General features: G+C 40.6%; 1 protein-coding gene across 7 annotated transcripts in view; it reads left to right on the top strand.

Moving 5' to 3' along the window:
• The window catches only part of LAMA2 (laminin subunit alpha 2), a 3,430,794-nt gene that overhangs the window by 981,805 nt on the left and 2,429,722 nt on the right, over positions 1-19,267 (top strand). For all 7 annotated transcript variants that reach the window (XM_078648920.1, XM_078648921.1, XM_078648915.1 and 4 more), the window contains exon 9: positions 1,233-1,332. In XM_078648920.1, the coding sequence (XP_078505046.1) occupies positions 1,233-1,332 (100 nt within the window). The remainder of the gene's footprint in view (positions 1-1,232; positions 1,333-19,267) is intronic.

A 19,267-nucleotide genomic window follows, 5' to 3' on the forward strand; every position in this document is an offset into this window, starting at 1 on the left:
GTTTGTCATTTTCTGATATGGTTTAGAACCTCCTTGCCTAGACTGTTTAAAGGTCCCTTCACTTTAAGTTTAGCGTGTTACTCTTTATAGGCCCTCCCATAGTTACCCATGCATAGTCTGTCCATGCTTAAACATTTCTGAGATTATATAGTATTTTTCCATTTGCATTTCATAACAGTATTTCGATGATTACCCTGTCTTTATTTCTCTATAGTTATATCATTTACATTATCCTAGTTATTGAATGCCTTATTCTTGTATATCTCATGAATGAAAATAACGAACTCTAGATAAACATTTTAAAACTTCCAGTTGTCCGTGGTCATTTAAACAATATTGAATGTCATTTGAAATTGCATTTGCTGTCTTTCCTTTTACAGCTAGGCCCCTGATCCATTGAAGTCATAGGTACCCGTGTCGGTGGATGGTAAGTCGGGTACACTGAGTCATAACAATAGGGAACACGCACACAATTGGTAGCAGCCCGTGAAGTCGCCTGGTCAATGAATAGTGTGAATTGAAAGTATATGGGCTCTGAAGCCGGAAACGGTGTAATCATTGGCTGGGTGACCTCGCGCGCTCTATCACCATGTACAATGCCAATAGCTCAAACTCTTGTAAATGCAAAACCTATGCAAAGAAGCGTCCGCCATTGTCCCGGGCTGTTTAGAAAGTGAAAACGTGCATGGCGCACTGAATGTTGCAGGAAAGCATGTTGTGCCTGCAGTAGGAGAAACTACGTAAAGAAAATAGTGCTTACAGACTAAAAAAGACTCACCGTGTAACAATGAAGTAAAAGGGCCAGTCCTCCTGGGAGGTAAGGAATAAAGACAAGGATTTACTAAGGAGGTACTAACAAGCCTATTAACAAATCAGAAGCCAACATTTACAAAGGGCAATGACACAAGCCAATGGCAAATATGAGCGGAGAGTGGGCGGTGCTTCTATTCCATACTCCAATACAGCATGGCTTGCAGAGCAGTGAATGCGCTGCCCAGGCTCGACCTAAAAAGGACCTATTTATATATAGTGACACAAAAGCCCACCAGGGACTACACGCTCAGCCACCAATAGCATGCTCCAAAGTGGCAGAGCTACACCATCATAATGTGACTCAGACATTAATGTTGTGTGGCAGATGTAAAATTTGATTGAACTAGAAGCCCAATTCACAGTAACATGTGGCATAATTAACAAACTGTGTACAAAATATTTCTCTTCTATTCTCTTAGGTGTCTCCGGAGGACCCCAATCCATGCAGGTCATGTAGATGTGATCCAATCGGCTCTTTACATGACATCTGTGTCAAGGACGAGAAACAAGCCCCGCGAGGTCAGTCCCTCCATTGGTGCAGTAGCGTTTGGTTGGTGTCTATATGACTAACAGAATCTCACAGTATTTCCACCTCTGTTTCTGTGGTTAAAATAAGCATACAATGGACTATTCAAATTTGATTTTGTAAATACTGTACGATTATGTTTTCAACTCCCATTTGTGCATTGATGTAATTTGATCATATCATTTTCACCGGCAGATTGTATATTTTTAGACTGTACATTTGGCCTTTAAATTGATGCATTTAGGAAGCTGCCCATGTTCAATCATCTTCTCACCAGGCCCTTGTATTGAACATGATCCAGGTTGGCCCTCACATAAAAGTCTTTAGAGGAGATAGCCACTGGGCAGGATATTTTTATTAGCTCGTTAGTCTGAAGTCTGCAGAAGACAGTTTAATGGTATTTTTTAATTATACTGTTGCTCTTTTTTTCATATAAAAAGTGTTACTTTGATCACCAATCAGGAATGTGAATTGTGCAGTTTACATTGATCAAAAATACAATACTCTCTGGGACGAAATGTTCAAATGAACAAGCAATAAGAAGAAGAGAGTGGCAAACGTTTGCATTTGAATACCTAGTAATCATTTATGGAGTCAAGAAAATAAAACTTATTTTGCAACTCATGGGCTCTCCAGCAGTGCCAGTTTTCGCAATATTTCTGAACAGCCCCCAGAATGAGGAACATTCAAAAGGACTAAGTATGGAAGTATTTTAGCTGTAGTTTCCTGATCTAGCTATCCTCTTGCCTTCGACTTAGCAGAAATTGTATTTGTACCGGTGATGATAATATGAATAATAATAACAATAATGAATAATGATAACTTTTTATACAGAACTTCATACTGCACTTCTGCCGTTTCTAAGCATAGTAAACAATAACCTATTATTACTCACTCGCCGTAGATGCTTTCTAGAAGTTTACATAGTTGTTGATTTGAAAAATGCTATCCTTGTTGTCACAGTTCTTTTTCTCATCACAACAGGCCTTGTGTTTGACTCATAAGAAGCACCATTTGTGTGTTCATGCACAATATTTTGAATTACGTGAACTTTGACCTACAGTACTCCCAGTAAGACATAGTACCTATGTCCTTATACATATGCATATATTTGCACAATGCAGCAAGCACAAACTAGTGTCATACATCAAAGATAGCCATGGGCCACATAGTACATAATATTCTGCATGTATAATGACCCCATAGCATGTGTATATACCTAATGCTACATCTACTGGCTGCTTAGAAAGAATGCGTTCCTCACTAATGCTTGGTACCTCCAATACCTCACACAGCAACAACCACATCACTGCAAGGAGAACACATTGTGAGATAATTTGCTTTCCAGACTGCAAGAGATAGTGCACTCTATGTGTTGTTTCGAAGACGTTGAATGGTGCATGAGCTGCAAACTTTTATTGCAATGCTCCTGAGGACAGAAGTAAGTGTTCAGTTGCCTCGTTCATGCACAACTGTGGTTGTTTACTTCAGATCCTCACAGAGGGACCCCAAGGTGAAAGGAGCCCCCAAGGTGAAAGGAGCAAGGCCTTTCTTCAGTGCTGAAAGTGTAAGGATGACTCCAGTAAAACTCGGAGAAACCAATGACTGATATTAGAAAGTAGAACACCCTGCTGGGTTTTGGGAAGTGATGATTACTGTACTCAGGGTTACATCACTGTCTTTCGAATGCTATTCAGCAGAATTTAAAAAGCTTGTCATGCAGCTGCTGCTGGTAAGAGCAGTGGAACGGTGGGGCCGGCGGTGGGGGATTTCGAGAGACGCCCACGAGGGGAAAAATATTATTTATTTAATTTTCCCTTGTGATCATCTCCAGAAATATTAAGAGCAGAGACAGTTTGGTCTTCAAAGTCCACAAATCTAGAAAAAGTAAAACATCTACATAAGCTTTTTTGTACTCTGCCCCTAGGGGTGTAACAAAGGCCCCTGCAGTGCGTGAGGGTCCCAGGCTTACCCATACTGGAGGTGGGCCCCCTCAGCCCCTACTGATGTGAGTGTGAGGGGCCCCTTCAACATATGTTGCAGGGGGGCCCACTCACGTTTTTTATGCCCCTGTTTGCCCCAAGATTTGGAAACTTTATTCTTTTTAAGTTTAAACAGAGATTTTTATTTTGGAAAAAATTCAACCAAGTACAAGCAATCAGATAAAGTATAAGAAGGCAAATAAACAATGAGTGAATTAACATCATACTCTATGAAAAGAGATGAAGGTAAAAAAAGAAAGTAGTTGCATACACAATAACTGTGGAAAAATAAAAAAGGAAGAAAAAGAAAACAAGGGGAAAAAGAAGTACTAATAACTTGACTAAATATATACATATGAATGTAATAGAGCTTAATACTGTATAAATGATATCAATACTGTAAGAAACAATAGCTGTAAAAAGAATGTAATAACAACTGAAAAAGAATAGAGAAATAAGTTATATAACTACATATATAAGTAAACAATATAACACTATAAATCATTCATGGCGGTTTGGGAACTTCTTCCAATGATGGATGGTGTTGGGTAAACTTTTGTGCTGAAGTATCCAAGAAAATAGTTGCAGGGGACCATATGCATTCTCGTTTCAGGAGTAGAGACATGGGGGAGACGTAAGCATGATCCAGTTGATGGGTATAACATACACTGTACCACCAAATTTGAAAGGAAAGTTGTGTGGAGTGTTTCCTTTTTTTTGTTATTTGTTGGAAAGCAAGTACAATTAATAAATCCACAACGTCCATGTTATAAGAGAGGGTTTGCCAATGTTCAGATAGTGTACCTAGAAAGATAGCTGATGGGGAAAAGGGGAAATGAGTGTGACAGATGGCATTAATTTGAGACCGAACCTTCAACCAGAACTGATGCGTGAAAGGGCAAGAAAAGAGCATGTGAAATAAGTCTGCATGAGAAGTGTCGCATGACTAGCAATTTGAGGAAAGGGTAGGTTTGAATTTATGTAAGGACATTGGTGTGAACATAATTTGATTATATATAAAGAAAAGTGTTTGTGTCGTCCTGGTTGATCTTGAAGTCTTGCGGAGTTTCAGCCATAGTTTGTCCCAAAACGCAGTGGGCCATGAAGAGTGGAATTAGGACTCCCATTGAAGTTTTATGTTAGTTTTAATTCTATGTTCAATGGATGTATTGAGAAATTTGTAAATAGATGAAGGCGCTAGAATTGGCAATTAAAACGGGGAGAATATTGCGGTGAGGCAATGAGCAGGATGGTGTAGAGGATATTAGAAATAAGGAATCAGCTATACTTTGGGTCAATAACTTACATTTGACAGAGAATGATTTTGGTAATTTATAAAGTGATTGTGCAAAAGAAAAAGTAAGAAAAGAATCATCTAGGTAAAGCGGATGAATCCAAAGTAAACCTCTGTCTCGCCAAGCCTTCCAAAAGATAGGTTTGTTTTTAATTTTAAGGAGATTACTATGCAAATGGATGAATTAAGAAACTGGTATTTACCTGAGAGATGGGACAACATAAAGAAAGAAATAGTTTATGAGTAGTATTCTGTATAGGTGAGGATAGAAAACGTGTCTTGTGAGTGAAGGTAAGGGATTCATCAAGGGAGAAGGGAGATAGGAAAGAGTGCTTTAGATCTTTCCACAATGGAGAGGGATTAGAAGTGGAATGATTTAAGGATTTAGGGCCAGATGTATTAACACATTTTCCCATAGACACAGAATGGGTAAAACTGTTTGATACATCTGGCCCTTAGAAAGCTGTTTAAGAATAAATGCATTGTGGTAAAGTTTAAAATCTGGAAAGTTGACCACCCTGTGATTTAGGACATTTGAGTTTTATTAAGGACATATGTGGTGTTTTCTTATTCCATACGAATATCAATAAGATAGAATGAATTGTTTTGAAAAAGTACGCTGGAAGGTTGAGAGGAATAGCTGAGATCATGTAAAAAATGACAGGAGCAAGCATCATTTTAATAATGTCAAGTCTGCCCCACCAGGATAAGTATAGAGGATGCGATTCGGAAGTAGATGTAGATAAAGTAGAAAGGACATGGGTTATGTTTAAGGAAAGGGTGTGTCTAATATAGGGAGCAAACCAAAGACTTAAATATTTAAGCATTTGGGAGTTTCATGCGATATTAGTAGAGACAAAGTCTTGTTTAAAACATAAAATCTTAAGTGGTAGTACTTTGCATTTATAATGGTTCAACTTATAACCACAGATTAAGGAGAAAGCATTGACTTCTGCAGTGAAAGGTGGAATAGAATGTTCTGGTTTCGATAAAAATAACAGAATGTAATCTGCATAGATACTTATTTTAACCTGAAATTTATCATGTTGGTAACCATATATGTTAGAGTTTTGTTTGATTTTGGCTAAAAAGGGTTCTAGTGCCAGAATAAAAAGAAGAGGGGAAATGGGACATCCTTTGTGGACTCCTCTCTGCAATGTAAAAGAACTAGAAATAGAACCATTAGCAAAAATGGAAGCTTTGGGTGAGGTGTATAATAAAGAAATATAAGAAATCAATTTAGGACCAAAACCAAATCAGGATAGAGTATTAAAAATAAACGACCAATCCATTCGATAAAAAGCTTTCTCTGCATCTAAAGAGATAGCTGCAAGTGAGTGAGTTAGATTTGTGCAATATATTAAAGAAAGTCCTGCTATTGTCAGAAATGTTCCACCCTTTAATAAAGCCAGATTGTTCCTTACAAATAATGTATTGTAAAATAGGCTCCAACCGAAGAGCAAGAATTTTAGCAAATATTTTATAGTGAGAATTACCTAGTGATATCGGTCTTCAATTTTTACAGATATAAGAATCCCTCCCTTCTTTAGGAATTAAACAGATGAGTGCGTCTTGAAAAGTACTAGTGGATGCATTTGAGGAAATGAAATGCAAGAATAATGAAAGAAGATAGGGAAGGAGGGATTTGGACAAATGGGAGTATAATTCCACAGGGAATCCCTCCAGACCGAGTGCCTTCCCTGTTCTAAGAAGTTTTAAAGCATGTGAAATATCTTTTATGGTAATATCTTGTTCCAGTGGTGAGGAATCACTATCTGTGGAAAATTGTTTTTGCATTGAAGCAAGATAATTTTGTATGTCTGCAGAATCCGGTATAAGTTCAGAGTATAAAGGGAGGTATAATACTTTTTAATTTCCTCCAGAATCTCCAAGTTTTTAGTTACTTGGGCAGATGCAAAATGTAATACATAATCAATAATAAAGAGTGATCTTTCTTGATTTTAAGATACAAAGCAAGGAGTTTGCCTGCTTTGTTTTGGCTGCCATAGTAGCGAGCACTACCTCGAAGAAGATAGGCAGAAGCATTCTCTGTGGATAATTTATTATATTTAAAATGTTCTTTGATTAGATTATTAAGATCAGCTGCAGAATTAGTTGTTGTATTGAGGGATTCTAACAGTTTTATAGTTTTAAGTATTTCATTCGCTTTGTGGGAACTTTGACGTTTCTTTTTGGCAACATAAGAAATGATAAAATCTCTGGCTGAAGCTTTAAAGGTGTCCCAAACAGTAGAAAAGGATGGAACAGATAAGTTATGTTTAAAAAAATCAGTAATGAAATTATCAAAAGATGAAGTGAAAGTTTGGTCAGCTAATGAAAAAGGTATTAAAGTGCCATCTTCTACTAGCGTTATTAACCAGGAATAACTCTAGGTCCAGTATTATAGGAGCATGGTCGAAGATCAGTATGGATCCTATATCCGCTTGTAATATAGATTGTGTTAGTGCTTTTGATACGAATAAATAGTCTATGCGTGATTGTGAGAGATGAGTGGGGGAGAAAATAGTGTATTCAAGGAGCTGTGGGTGTCAGAGTCTCCAGGAGTCAACTAGAGATCTATGGGATATGAGAGTGGTAAAATGTTGATGCATTGGGGAGGAACTAAAAGATGTTTTTGGTATACGATCAATGTAGGGGTCAACAATTAAATTACAGTCCCCACCGAAAATAATATATGGTGTGGCAATAGACATCAAAAGGGTAAAAATGTGTGGCCAGAAATTACTGTCAGGTTTAGAAGGTGCATATGTATTAAACAAAGTAATAGGTACAACATTGACTTTAAGGTGAAGAATTAACCATCAACCTTCATTATCAGAAACCTGAGAAAGAAGGGAGATTTTAAGTTTCTTATGGACAAGAATTACAGTTCCATTTCTGTTGCTAGTTCCTGGAGAGGAAAAAACATGTCCCGCCCATTGTCGCTCAAGTTTAATAACTTCTGAAGCTATTAAATGGGATTCTTGTAAAAATACAATATCTGATTTAGGATTAGATAAATGGGTAAGAACCCCTTTGTCTTTTAATGGGCGTACCCAAACCCTTAACATTCCAGCAAATAACACACAACATCATTAATCAACTATATAAAGTAGAACGAGTGAAACATTACAGCAAAACAAGAGTATGATATGATATTCGTAATGCTTAAGAAAATGAAAAATGTGCACTCCAATAGGAAGAACTAAGATACAAAGAGAATGATAACGAAACAGAAACAGGAAAAGAAAGGAAGAAGGAGGAGCAAAGAAAGAAAAATAGGAGAAAAAATAAATATATAGAATAAACAAGTAAAAATGACAATAACACATACCAAAAACTCAAACATGGATGGAGGGTGTTGAAGACACAAAGAGAAGACGAACAACCAGTCACGAAACTCCGGGAGAGACCATGAGGAAATAGCGAATCAAACAGATTACACAAGAATGGATGGGTCAAAGATAACGACACCTAGAATGCGGAGACATAAGGAGGGACTATTAGACAATAATGAGAACATTTGTAAAGGTATAATCAACAACATTAGCAAGAGGAAGGAAATGATCAAGTAAAGGATGATCTTGCGAACTCCATAGAATCCTTTTTACAGCTGTCAAGAAATTGTTGAAGTAAGGCTGGATCTTCGTAGGAGGTTGTTTTGGTTTTATAAGTTACTTTAAAGAGACATGGATGAATTAAACCAAATCTGGCAATCAGTGTACGTAGAGCAGGGCACATGGCTAGGAAGTCTTTCGATCAAACCATAAATTTGCAAATTGTTAAATCTGCCTCGGTTTTTAAGATTGTCCCCTTGTTTCTGCAATTGTAGAATTTCCGCTTCCATGGGGTGAATCTGTTGAGAGGAGATTGGTAAAGAGTCTTTTTGAAGTTCAATTGAATTAAGGTAATCGTCAAGAGTAGACCATTTATCTTCCAGGGCTTGCAAGCATAAGTTTGTTTTCTCCATATATGGTTTAAGTGCTCAGATCTCTTCTAGAAGTAAATCTAAGGATGTTGCCGGTGGAGATGCAGTCTTCGAAGGCGGATCTTTTTTAACTCTCTTGTTAACACCAAAGAAGTTGGTATTTTAGGCACATTTTTCCCTTTTGACGTGGAGGAATGAGGGTTAGAAATGGTGAACGCGGTGATATGGTCGCTGTTTCTGTGAGGTGGGAGTGTGTAGATTGATCCAAGTTCTCCATATCTCCTTGCAAAACTGAAAAAGGATTCCAGGTATGGATTGTGGTGCACGTGGTAATGGAGTGGATGTCCAAGCAGTGCCTCTACCAGCCTTAATCTTCCCCATAGACATGTGTGTCACACTAATAGAAAAGCAAAAGCTGCACAAATTTGTAACAAGTGGTGTGTGACACAATATCGTGTAGGTAATAGAGACAACACAAAAATATAATATAAGAGCACAGTCTTGAAAGTTCACCAACTTCTTATATAATAAAAGTATTAGGAATGCTGTCACAAAGTAATAAAATCTGGCTGCATGCACTGAGAAGAAAAAATTAAGTAGAAGCAGCGACTGGTGTTATTAATAAGTCCATTTAGTTTTGTAGAAGTATTGTAGAGAGGAAATGCATATAAAAAATTGAAGAGCCAAAAAATAGAATATAATGTCACAGTTCGGAAGGCTCGTCAACTCTCATATAAAGATGGTATTAGCAATGTTGCCACAAAGTAAAGAGACCTAGCCGTATACATAGAGAGGAAAAATAGCAGTAACCAGTATTAAAGTTCAATTGCATTGGCAGCACAGTGCAGAGAGGTAATGCACATCAAAAACTGGTATGAAAGTCAAAGTTCAGAAGTATTGAATGAAGCCACATTTTGTCTCTGACAGAAAGCAGAAGTGCAGCAGTGCCGATAATGCACCGTTGGATAAGATGAAACAAAATAGCAGCCGCGAATCCAGTCACACATTTCAAATGAAAGAAGCATTATCGGTCTTACTACGACTGCAAATGGCACCATTAGGATCCAGAGGTGATCGGAAGGCAATTCTTGATAAATATGAAGGTGACAGAGAGCCAACACCGCCTGTCACATCAAAAATCCTCAAGTTTCGGTCTGAAAAGGCATTAACCAGCCGCCATTTTCTTCGGCGTCAGACCACGCCCCCGGAAACTTTATTCTTGATCACATTTGATGTAATACCGATCCTTCAAGTTTCTGGAAAGAAGTAAAAAGTTTCTTCTTCAAATTGTACTTCAGTGACGAAAGACTTTCAATCTCCTTTGCTACACTTCTCCCATATTCCTTTTCCATTATGTCTATCACCAATGTGGTTATATGTAACAAGCTCATATAATATAATCTTTATGAACCTGACATGTTATATTTAAAACATTGCGCTGCCCAGTAGATCTTTGTTATACAAATACCTTTAATACATGGTTTTGTTTTTAAGTGGAGGGTGTAGGCAGGGGCTCCCATTCACCTGACCTGATGTTTTTATTTCTTCAAAAGAGGAAAGACAGTAAAAATAGTATATATTTACTGTTCCATGTATGCTACCTCTGCATTTGAATGAACACAACAGCAGCAGTGCCTATGAAATCGGAGCTGCATAATGGGTACTAAGTCTTGGTATTCAGTGGGCACACTTGTAAGGAAAGTATTGTTCCAATAAAGCACATGGCCAGACTGATTGAGGATCTGATACACATACAGCAACCCTCCTCATAACATTGCAGAGAGGGTCCTTCTAGCCCACTCTCCTCCACTAGTCAATGAGTTTGCACCAATCTGATCCCAATAGCTTTGTTCCCAGCAGAACACCCTGTGGTCTTTGGTGAATTTTGCTTTGGTAATATGCTGCATGACCCAGACTGCAGCAAAAAATGCAAAAAGGTAGGGTCACTTGCTCATGGAAAGAGAGATAAGCACCCTAGCAATCACTCCGGTGGCCCATTTTGTAGTGACTCCATGAAATGTGGAGCATCATGTCACTCCAGCTACAAGTCGCACAGCAAAGTAATGTAATATTCCAAAGACTCCATTTTTTGTAACGTATTTCATATTAATCCATTATTTTCTCACAATTGTTTCTCTATTTTCATTCACATTAAAGGCAGGATGATTTCTAATTTCGAACGTATAAGAAGTGCCCATCCGTGGGTATATTCTAAAGCATGTAGGGATGAATTGTTCACCCTGGGTGGCCTAATTTACATTAACCCAATGCATTTGGGGCTTATCAGCCCTTCATCAGGGGTAACTGCAATGTTATAAACGAACATCAGTATTCTACACAAACTTCCATAGAACATCAACTAAATATGACTTCCCCACTAATGTGAATCCTTCTTTATCAGAAATGGCCACCCATGTCCTTTCATATCCACTCATTTCCTTAAATCCATGCCCAAAAATCTATCCCTACCTTCCCCCTGTAAAAAAACTCAAATGTATAATTCAACCACATAAATCAAAAAAGCGCTCCCCGTGTCTGCCTGTACGGAACCTTTTGTGTAAAATAACAACACCAATACCATTTTGCATTTGAAAAAAATAGGATTCATCCAGCCTTCAATTTGAATGGTAAAAGAGAAAATATGTGAGAAATAATAGATTTAAATGTGATTCAAATCAATTACATGGGGGCACACAATTTTCACCATGAGGACATTGGCATAGGGCTTTGATGCAGTGCCCAGCTGAACTTCGTACCTCGTGTCTAAAAAAATGAAATAAATAGATCTATTTAGAGATACGATCTCTGTGTCTGGGATGCAGATCCGACCTCGCTCCGAGCAAGAATCCAGAATCCAGGTAGTAAATCAGTTTCCTCTGCATGTGACATAATACAGGACTTACATTTCACATTTCCTCAGTGGCATGGGAGCCTTTGGTGATGTCCACTGTAGGGCAGTGACGCTGCAGGCATCACTGTTTCGGTGCTGTCTTTAATTGTACTCTGGCTAAAATTCACTACCAACAAGCAAACGCCCATGGAAGACAGCGATTGTACAAAAAACATGACTTGCCTATATTGGCTAAAACGAGTCTCTCTCAAGAATGGTAGTAAAACGTTACCTTATTTCTATGTAATATTTTCAAAACAGCATAACATGTAAAATAGATAGTGTAGAGAGACCATTGCATATGCACGCATCCCACCTCATGGAATAGGTACCTGCTTCCATAGCGAGAACTTAATCCGAAGGTATCAGGTGTAGCCCCTTTGATGCGAAGAGGGCTGTGCTGCTGCCACAAAAGAATGCCTCCACCTCCTGCGGAGCTTCTGGGGCCCAAAACCCTGACTATCAAAGAAAGAAGGTGTGCACTGGCAGGAAGACACCCAGGTCTGGTTTGTACCGGGCTCAGAGGGCCCTGAACACAAAGACTACAGAAGCATTTAGGGGTATAAATGTGAGAGCTGAAACCCCTGAACTCAAGACTGAACTCAAGCCTGAAAAAGGATTGATTCTACTTTGTGATCAAGAGGAACCTCTGCCAAAGAAGAACAGCTGAAGAGACTGAAGAGAAGGACTGCCCTTGCTGTGTGTTCTGGGGCTGGCCTGCAGTTTGATGATTTGACTAAGGAGAGGACAAGGGAGTTTGCTGTGTGCTGTGTCCCCATGCTTGAAAAGACTTTACTGTGTGCTGTGCTCTGAAGTAACTTGTCGCCAAGGGCCCAAGAGGAGCTGGCTCCCAGTTGTGGGAAATTAGGAACATCAAAGTTTCCCAGTGTGTCTCAGCGACGCTGTGTGCGTGTGCTTTTTGCAGCCTGAGACCTTTGTGAGAATTGCCCCGTGACCATGTGGCCCGGAGCAATCTTGCACTTTGCTTCGATCGACAGCATGACCAGAAGTACTGTGATCGTTATCGCCATCGGCCCGGACCGTCGTCCCAAGAGGGAACCGTGAGAAATCACCACCGCAGACCCGAGCCTGCCTTTGCCAAGGAGAGACCAGTGAACCTTCACCATTGTGGGTTCAAGGTCCTTTGCCAAAGATCAACGGAGTCGCGCCTGAAGCCGATCAGCTGCGAGGCCATCGCCTGGTAGCCCGACTCTCACTTCAAGGAGCAGCCGCCGCCACCCCGAAGCCACACAGTGTGAGGAGAGGAGAGAGAGACTGCATCCACCCAGGTAATGCTTAGCAAGCGTGCGTGTGTCGCCGCCTGGGGCGGAGTGCGTGCTACGAGAAACCGCTCTCGGCCTTTCCCATCTTTGCCGTGTGAGCCTCTGCTCAAATCAGTATCGTGGCCCATACTCGCCAAGGAGTGGCAGTACCAGGGTCGGATTGTGGAGCTTCACTTTTTTTCCTTCATATTGGGCCATATTTTGGCAGTCGCTGACCGCGGGTCAGCCAAGAGTGGTATAGAGATCTTCACTAGCACCGCGATCGGTGCCAAATTGCTTTTATGATCCGCATTACTCCTTGCATTACAAACTGCATTATTACTAGTTTTTAGAATCGACATTAGTTTATTTATTGTTATTTAATTGATAAAGTTTTATATACAGACCCTCCAGGATATCGCGATTTCGCGGTTTGCTGGGAAATCGACACTTTTGTAAAAATGCCGCGATTTTTACAAAAGTGCCCGCGAAATCGGCACTTTTGTAGAAATCGGGCGGCATTTTTACAAAAGCCGCTATATCCTGGGGGGTCTGAATAAGTTCAGGGCACCAAACTGATTGACGCGGTTCACAGAGCTCTGAGGCGGCGGATGCTAAAAGACACGTTATGTGATTGTGAAACTATAGGACCCGGCAAAAAATCACAGCTAGCTTCAGTGTGATTCGTTAACGAGAGATACTTTCACCAATAGTAGTCCTCTGCTGAACGTGCACGGATTGAATCTGTGACACGATTGGACAGACGGGAACGGTTGCGCTAAAGAGACAGTTGTGTTTGGAAGAGTCAGTGAGAAAAACGCCTTAGCAACGTGTCGTCAATTAGAAACAGAGGCAGAATCTGGTGCCTTTGGTAGTCAGGGGCACTATTAACTGTTTTGGGAGAATGGTATTTTCCCACGTTGTTTGAAGTAAACATTTCCCCCAGTAGCAAAAGAATTAAATGCTGGATGGCGATTTCCGAAGTAACATGACTGCCCGAAAGAAGATAGTTTGGATAGAAATTAGAAGGGGAAATTTATATAGAACCTTATAGAAAATCGTCTGCATGAATTTTCAACATGGCCTTTCTCTTTATTTACTTGAATTATCAGCTAGGGATCAAAAAGCAACAGTAGAACACATTTTAAAGTGCTTTCTTATTATATTTACTATTTAAAGTATGTATTGAAAGTACAAAAATACCAACTTCAAATGATTTTCCTAATTTTTGGAGCAGTTGGGACAGTAAAATACTGGTTGTGCCAGTAAAAAACAGCCAGTTGCCACTTATTCACAATAGCAATTCAAAGTAATTGCTTCATGTTCAGTTTAGTTCAAAAACACGTTACTCTTGCAACTCAGGAGGGTTCCATGTCCTTGTCTCATATTATACGAGCTCTGACTTGCTAGGTTTCAAAGACCTAAACTCTCACTTGATGTGATTGAGGATCACACATTGGGAGGTCACGCTGAGCTTTTACTCACATCAGTCTAAATGTCACACGTGGTGAGAATGGCTAGAACATGAACTCTAAACGTGACTCTATACAGATCTCTGGTGTGCAAAGTCAGAACCAGGAATCTGTGCTCCTTTTCCTGATTGCTTCATGAAACACATGAGGAGCCCTCCTGCAGATTTCTTCACTGGATTGAAGGGTCACTTTGACGCATTAGGATCCTGCTCCACCACTTTTGTAAGATAGGCAGGTTTCCTCTCTGCAACCACAGACATTTGTTTGTCAGCGAGGGGATTATGTGGCTGAACAATGTATACTGGAGGCGTGTTTGCAGAACAAGCCTCTCATTTCGCCTGAGATTACAACCTTCTGTTATTTCTAAAAAAGAATGTGGAGAGTGTGGCTTGGGCCCAGAAGCAACTCGCAGCCAGCACTTTAAAGAGGCAGTGTGCTATAATAACTCGGCCTAGCAGCTAATGAAGACATCAGAAACACAAGTATGACCTTTTACTTTACAGCTATCTCATGTTTAAAAGGCCCAGAAAAGTAACATTTGAGAGAATGTGTGCAAACGTTGATGTTTAACCAAAACGTTATCTTCCAGTGGTGTGAGCAGAGCTCTCTAGTTTACAAGCCCATAGGTGAGTGAGTCATACATACCAAGCTTTTTCTTTGGGTTTTGAAACTTGTAGTTTGTTTACCCTATTATAACTACAGAGCTAAAAATCCCAACATGCAAAGTGAAAATCTGGACTAGTTGATAATTCAAGCACGGACCTGGAAACCTTTTGAGCCCTGATGAGACTTGTGGTCCCAGGGTGCACCACCACTGAACTGGGCACAGCTGCTGCATTGGGGAGGCGCTGACACCACGATATAAAGCACTGCCTCTCTGCACGCAACGCGGGACGCCTGTAATGCTGTTTTGCTGCCTTGGGCTGCTGACGGGCAGTCTTTTGCTTTTCAAGGAAAACAAAGTGTCTACATTGTAAATAAACCAAATATACATAGCTTCATGTTGTTAAATAACTAAAAAAAAACTAAGATATCTGTGTTTGTTGTAGGAAAAATGGCCAAATAAAATGCAGCAAAATTGCTGCTAAATTTCCATATTTGTGCCGCTAAATTTCCATTTTTGTGCCGCTAAATTTGCTAATCCATGCCTCTATATCCTGGGGGATCTGTATATAGCATGAACAAAATCCAGAGGAATGTCAGAGCGCTTTACAATATGTTGGGAGGAAGGACATAAATGCAATATCCACATCAAGTAGGAGAGACAAAAAAGCAAAAACAGGAATGGTCGCAGATTTCCGGACAATTGCAACCTGGAGGGTAATACAATAAACAGGTGTAAGCGGGCAACGAGGGAGGTCACAGTATGCAGTAAACAAGAGCCGTATCAAGTGGAGGTACAATGGTAGTAGGAACAATATCAGCGGGCACATGAGCCTATCCCTTAGGGTAGGAATTTGTTCATTTGGAATCTTTTGCTTCCACTTTGAACGCCGTAGTTGAAGAGATTCTGTGTACTTCCGGTAGGAGAGAGTTCCATATCTTTGGGCAGCACCGGAGAAGGCTCGGTGACAACTTCTCTTTTTGTTAAGGATGAGTGATTTCAAGAGGAAGGTAGAGGCGCTGCTTGAAGCTCTTACACCACAGGATAGTTTAAGTTTTTGTGCAAGGTACATGGGAGTATTGAAGTGAAGGGCTTTGTGCATCAGAGCAGCAATCTTTAAGTGAATTTGTGCTTCATAGGGCAGCCATTTGAGAGATTTTAGGACTGGGGATATATGTTTGTTTTGTTTGGTGTCTGTAACCAGTCTTGCCACAGCATTCAGTGACGCCTTTAGTGGAGCCAGGGCAAATTTGGGAAGGTCACAGAGGGTAACACTGCCATAGTCTAGCCTCGGCAAGACAAGCGCTTGGACCACCTGCTTGAAATCATTTAGAGGAAGGAAAGGTTTGATATTTCTGAGTGACCTCATCAAGTGGTTTGCTCCCTTACATACATTGCTGATATGATTTTTCATATTCAGGTGCTTGTGCATGGTGATTCCGAGAGAATTGGCTGAGTCTATGATGAGAGGAGAGCAGTTGAAAGCAGTGAGGTGGCTCAGCTAGATGTCTAGCATGGGGATGTGGTTTGGAGGGGACATGAGCAGAAATTCCAATTTGAAAGTGTTGAGCAGGAGATGGTTCTCCGTTAACCAGTCTTGAGCAGACGTTAGGGTAGTGTTGAGTGAGATTATGTTTTCCGGGGATGAGATGTTCAGATATAGTTGTGTGTCGTCAGCATACATGTGGAAGAGAATGTCCATGGAGTTTAGTGAGTTAGCAAGAGGTTTCAAGAAAAGGTTGAAGAGGATAGGAGATAGACTGGACCGTTGGGGGACCCCCATGAGTACAGGAGAGCACTGGGAGAGAGAGTGGTTTGCCTTGACTCTTTGTGATCTGTGATGTAGGAAGGACAAGAACCATTGTACATCTGATCAGAAAAAACCCATTCTGTTTTGCAGGATGGATAGGGGGTTGTCATGATTAACCATGTCAAATGCGGAGAAAAGGTCAAGGAGGATCAGGAGGCAGGATTTGTTTTGGTCGAGTATTTTTAAAATGTCATCCATAACGTGAGTGAGAGCCTATTCGGTGCTGTGCCCCTTCCTAAAGCCGTATTGATGCTAGTCTAGGAGTTGGTAATTCTTATGTAAGCACAAAGTTGGGATTGTACACATTTTTCTAGGAGTTTTGCTAGGGTGGGCATGTTGGAAATGGGGAGGAAGTTATTGAGATCAGATTTGTCAGCGTTAGTTTTTGTAGTATAGGTGATGCCTGAGCTGCTTTTAGACAGTCGGGATCATGCCTTGTGATAGAGAAGCGTTTACAATCCTTGTCCAGGTGGGGAAGAGTGCATTCTTGATTTCTTTGAAGATGGGTCACTGAAGTGGTTGGAAGGGTTGATATTCTGAAGAATCTTGTTGATGTCATTTTCACTAAGTGGAGCAAAGGTGTCCCATGACCATTGTTCTTGGTATATGTGGTGGTCGATTTTCAAAGGAGTCAGGGGGTGAGTCGGCACTGGAAGAAGGTAATAGAGCCTTCTTAGAGGTGAGGTCAGTGGAGATGAGTCTTGATTTCTCAGTGAAGAAAGCGGCAAGTTCGTCGCATGAGGGAGGGTGGCCACCAGGATTAGTGTGGTTAGGACCAACGACTGATTGCTGTTTCACCAATTAAAAAAGTTTCTTGGGGCGGTTTACCGCTTGATCCAGTTGGTGTCTGAAGTAGCCAGCCTTAGCGCTCTTGATTTGTTTGTTGTAGAGGCTCCTGGTACCTCTAAGGAGTTTTAGTTGGTCCGAGGAGGGATTGGCTCGCCAGGAACGTTCAACTGCCCTAAGGTTGCAGCTATCCATGTTTAAGTTTTCGTTACACCATGGTTTGAACATTTTTGTTGAGGCATTTTTTGCTGGAGTGGAGCAATGTTATCCATGATGTTAGAGATTGTCGAAACGTAGGCGTCAGTGAGTGATTGCACCTTGACCAGGTCAGCTTGGGAGGAGAGGGCAGATTTACAGTGGGCAGCTAGTTCGTCAGAGTTTATTGATCTGAGGTCCCTTTTCCATATCTTTGATTTCGGTGGTTGAGCCTTCCTCATCAACTCTTCCCTATTAATATAAAAGAGGATGCTGTGGTGGTCGGACCAGTCACACGGGGTAATGGAATCTAGGGTGATAGTCTGCTCTTTAGAGATGATGAGGTCTAGAGTTTCTCCTTTAATATGAGTTGGTAGGTCACAGTGCTGAGTCAGTTCTTGATAATTTAAGAAAGATTTAAGGCAAGATACAGCGGGTCATTGGGGTTAGACCAGTGAAGGTTGAAATCACCAAGGAAGATTTGGGACACCGCTGTCGACATCGCTAGAGTTGATTTCCATTAGCTGCTCAATGAAAGGGAGATTGTCTCCCAGGGGGTGGTAAAAGGTGTGAAGTTTTCAAATCGGTAGGTTCATACATGAGATGCTGAGACAGAGGTATTCACAGGAGGAAGGTGTAGAGGACTCTAAGTGAGAAATCAAGAGTGTGTTCCTGTCAACACGGGCTAGGCCGCCACCCAATTTCAGAGCTCTGTCTAGCCTAATTATGTCATGAGTGGGAGGTACTCGGAGGTCTAAGATGAGAGTGGAAGTGGGATTTCGCCAATTTTCAGTGAGGATGATAATGTCTAAATTATTGTGTTGGATGAGATCGAAGATATCGGAGGCGTGTTTACTGGCTGATCTGCAACTAAGTAGTACACATTTAAGCCATACTGGATTGGGGAAGGAGTCTGGGTGACATTCACACGGGTGAGGTTGTCAGTATTGCTGCATCTAAGATTGCAAGGAGGTTCTCTGTTCGGGTTAGAAAGGATGGAATGTATTGGCCTTGGCATGAACATGTTAGATTTGGACCAAGTAGAGCTAGAGTTGTGAGGGTCATGGAGATCAATGGACGCCGGGTGGGACTCACATCCTCTGTTAGTTTCCACTACGAACTGCATTATTACTTGCTTTTACGATCCGCATTACTACTTGCACTACAAACTGCATTATTAATTGTTTTACAATCCGCATTAGTAATTGCATTAAGGACTGTCTTATTTCTAAATTACGAACTGCATAGCATTGCATTAGGACTGCATTAGAACATTGCGAACTGCTCATTAATACCGCAAGAAACTGCAAGTGATTGTTGGCCTAATAACCGGCCCAGTGAAATATTACGAATAAACATATGCTGGATATTTTTATTGTTTCGTCTCATCGTATTTCTTCTTGATAAAGATACCGCTTTTTTCCTAAATCAGTGTGGTGTCCATTTGCGGTGCTATCACTGTGTTACTGGGAGTGTGGTTGCAAATACTTTACACATTTCCTTGGAGATAAGCTGGACTGCTCGTGCCAAGCTACGGGGGGCTGAGCAGGGGTTATCTAAGATTTTGTCCCTCCTTTCCCTGACTAGACGCAAGGGTCCCTATTTGGACTAAGGTACCTACCTCAGCCAACTAGAGACCCACAGTTCTAACAGGATATATTTACTTTAAAAGGCTATGCTGTAATACCATACTTTTGGCACTCTT

This window comes from Lissotriton helveticus, chromosome 6 (genome assembly GCF_964261635.1).
Source record: "Lissotriton helveticus chromosome 6, aLisHel1.1, whole genome shotgun sequence".
Classification (NCBI taxonomy): domain Eukaryota; kingdom Metazoa; phylum Chordata; class Amphibia; order Caudata; family Salamandridae; genus Lissotriton; species Lissotriton helveticus.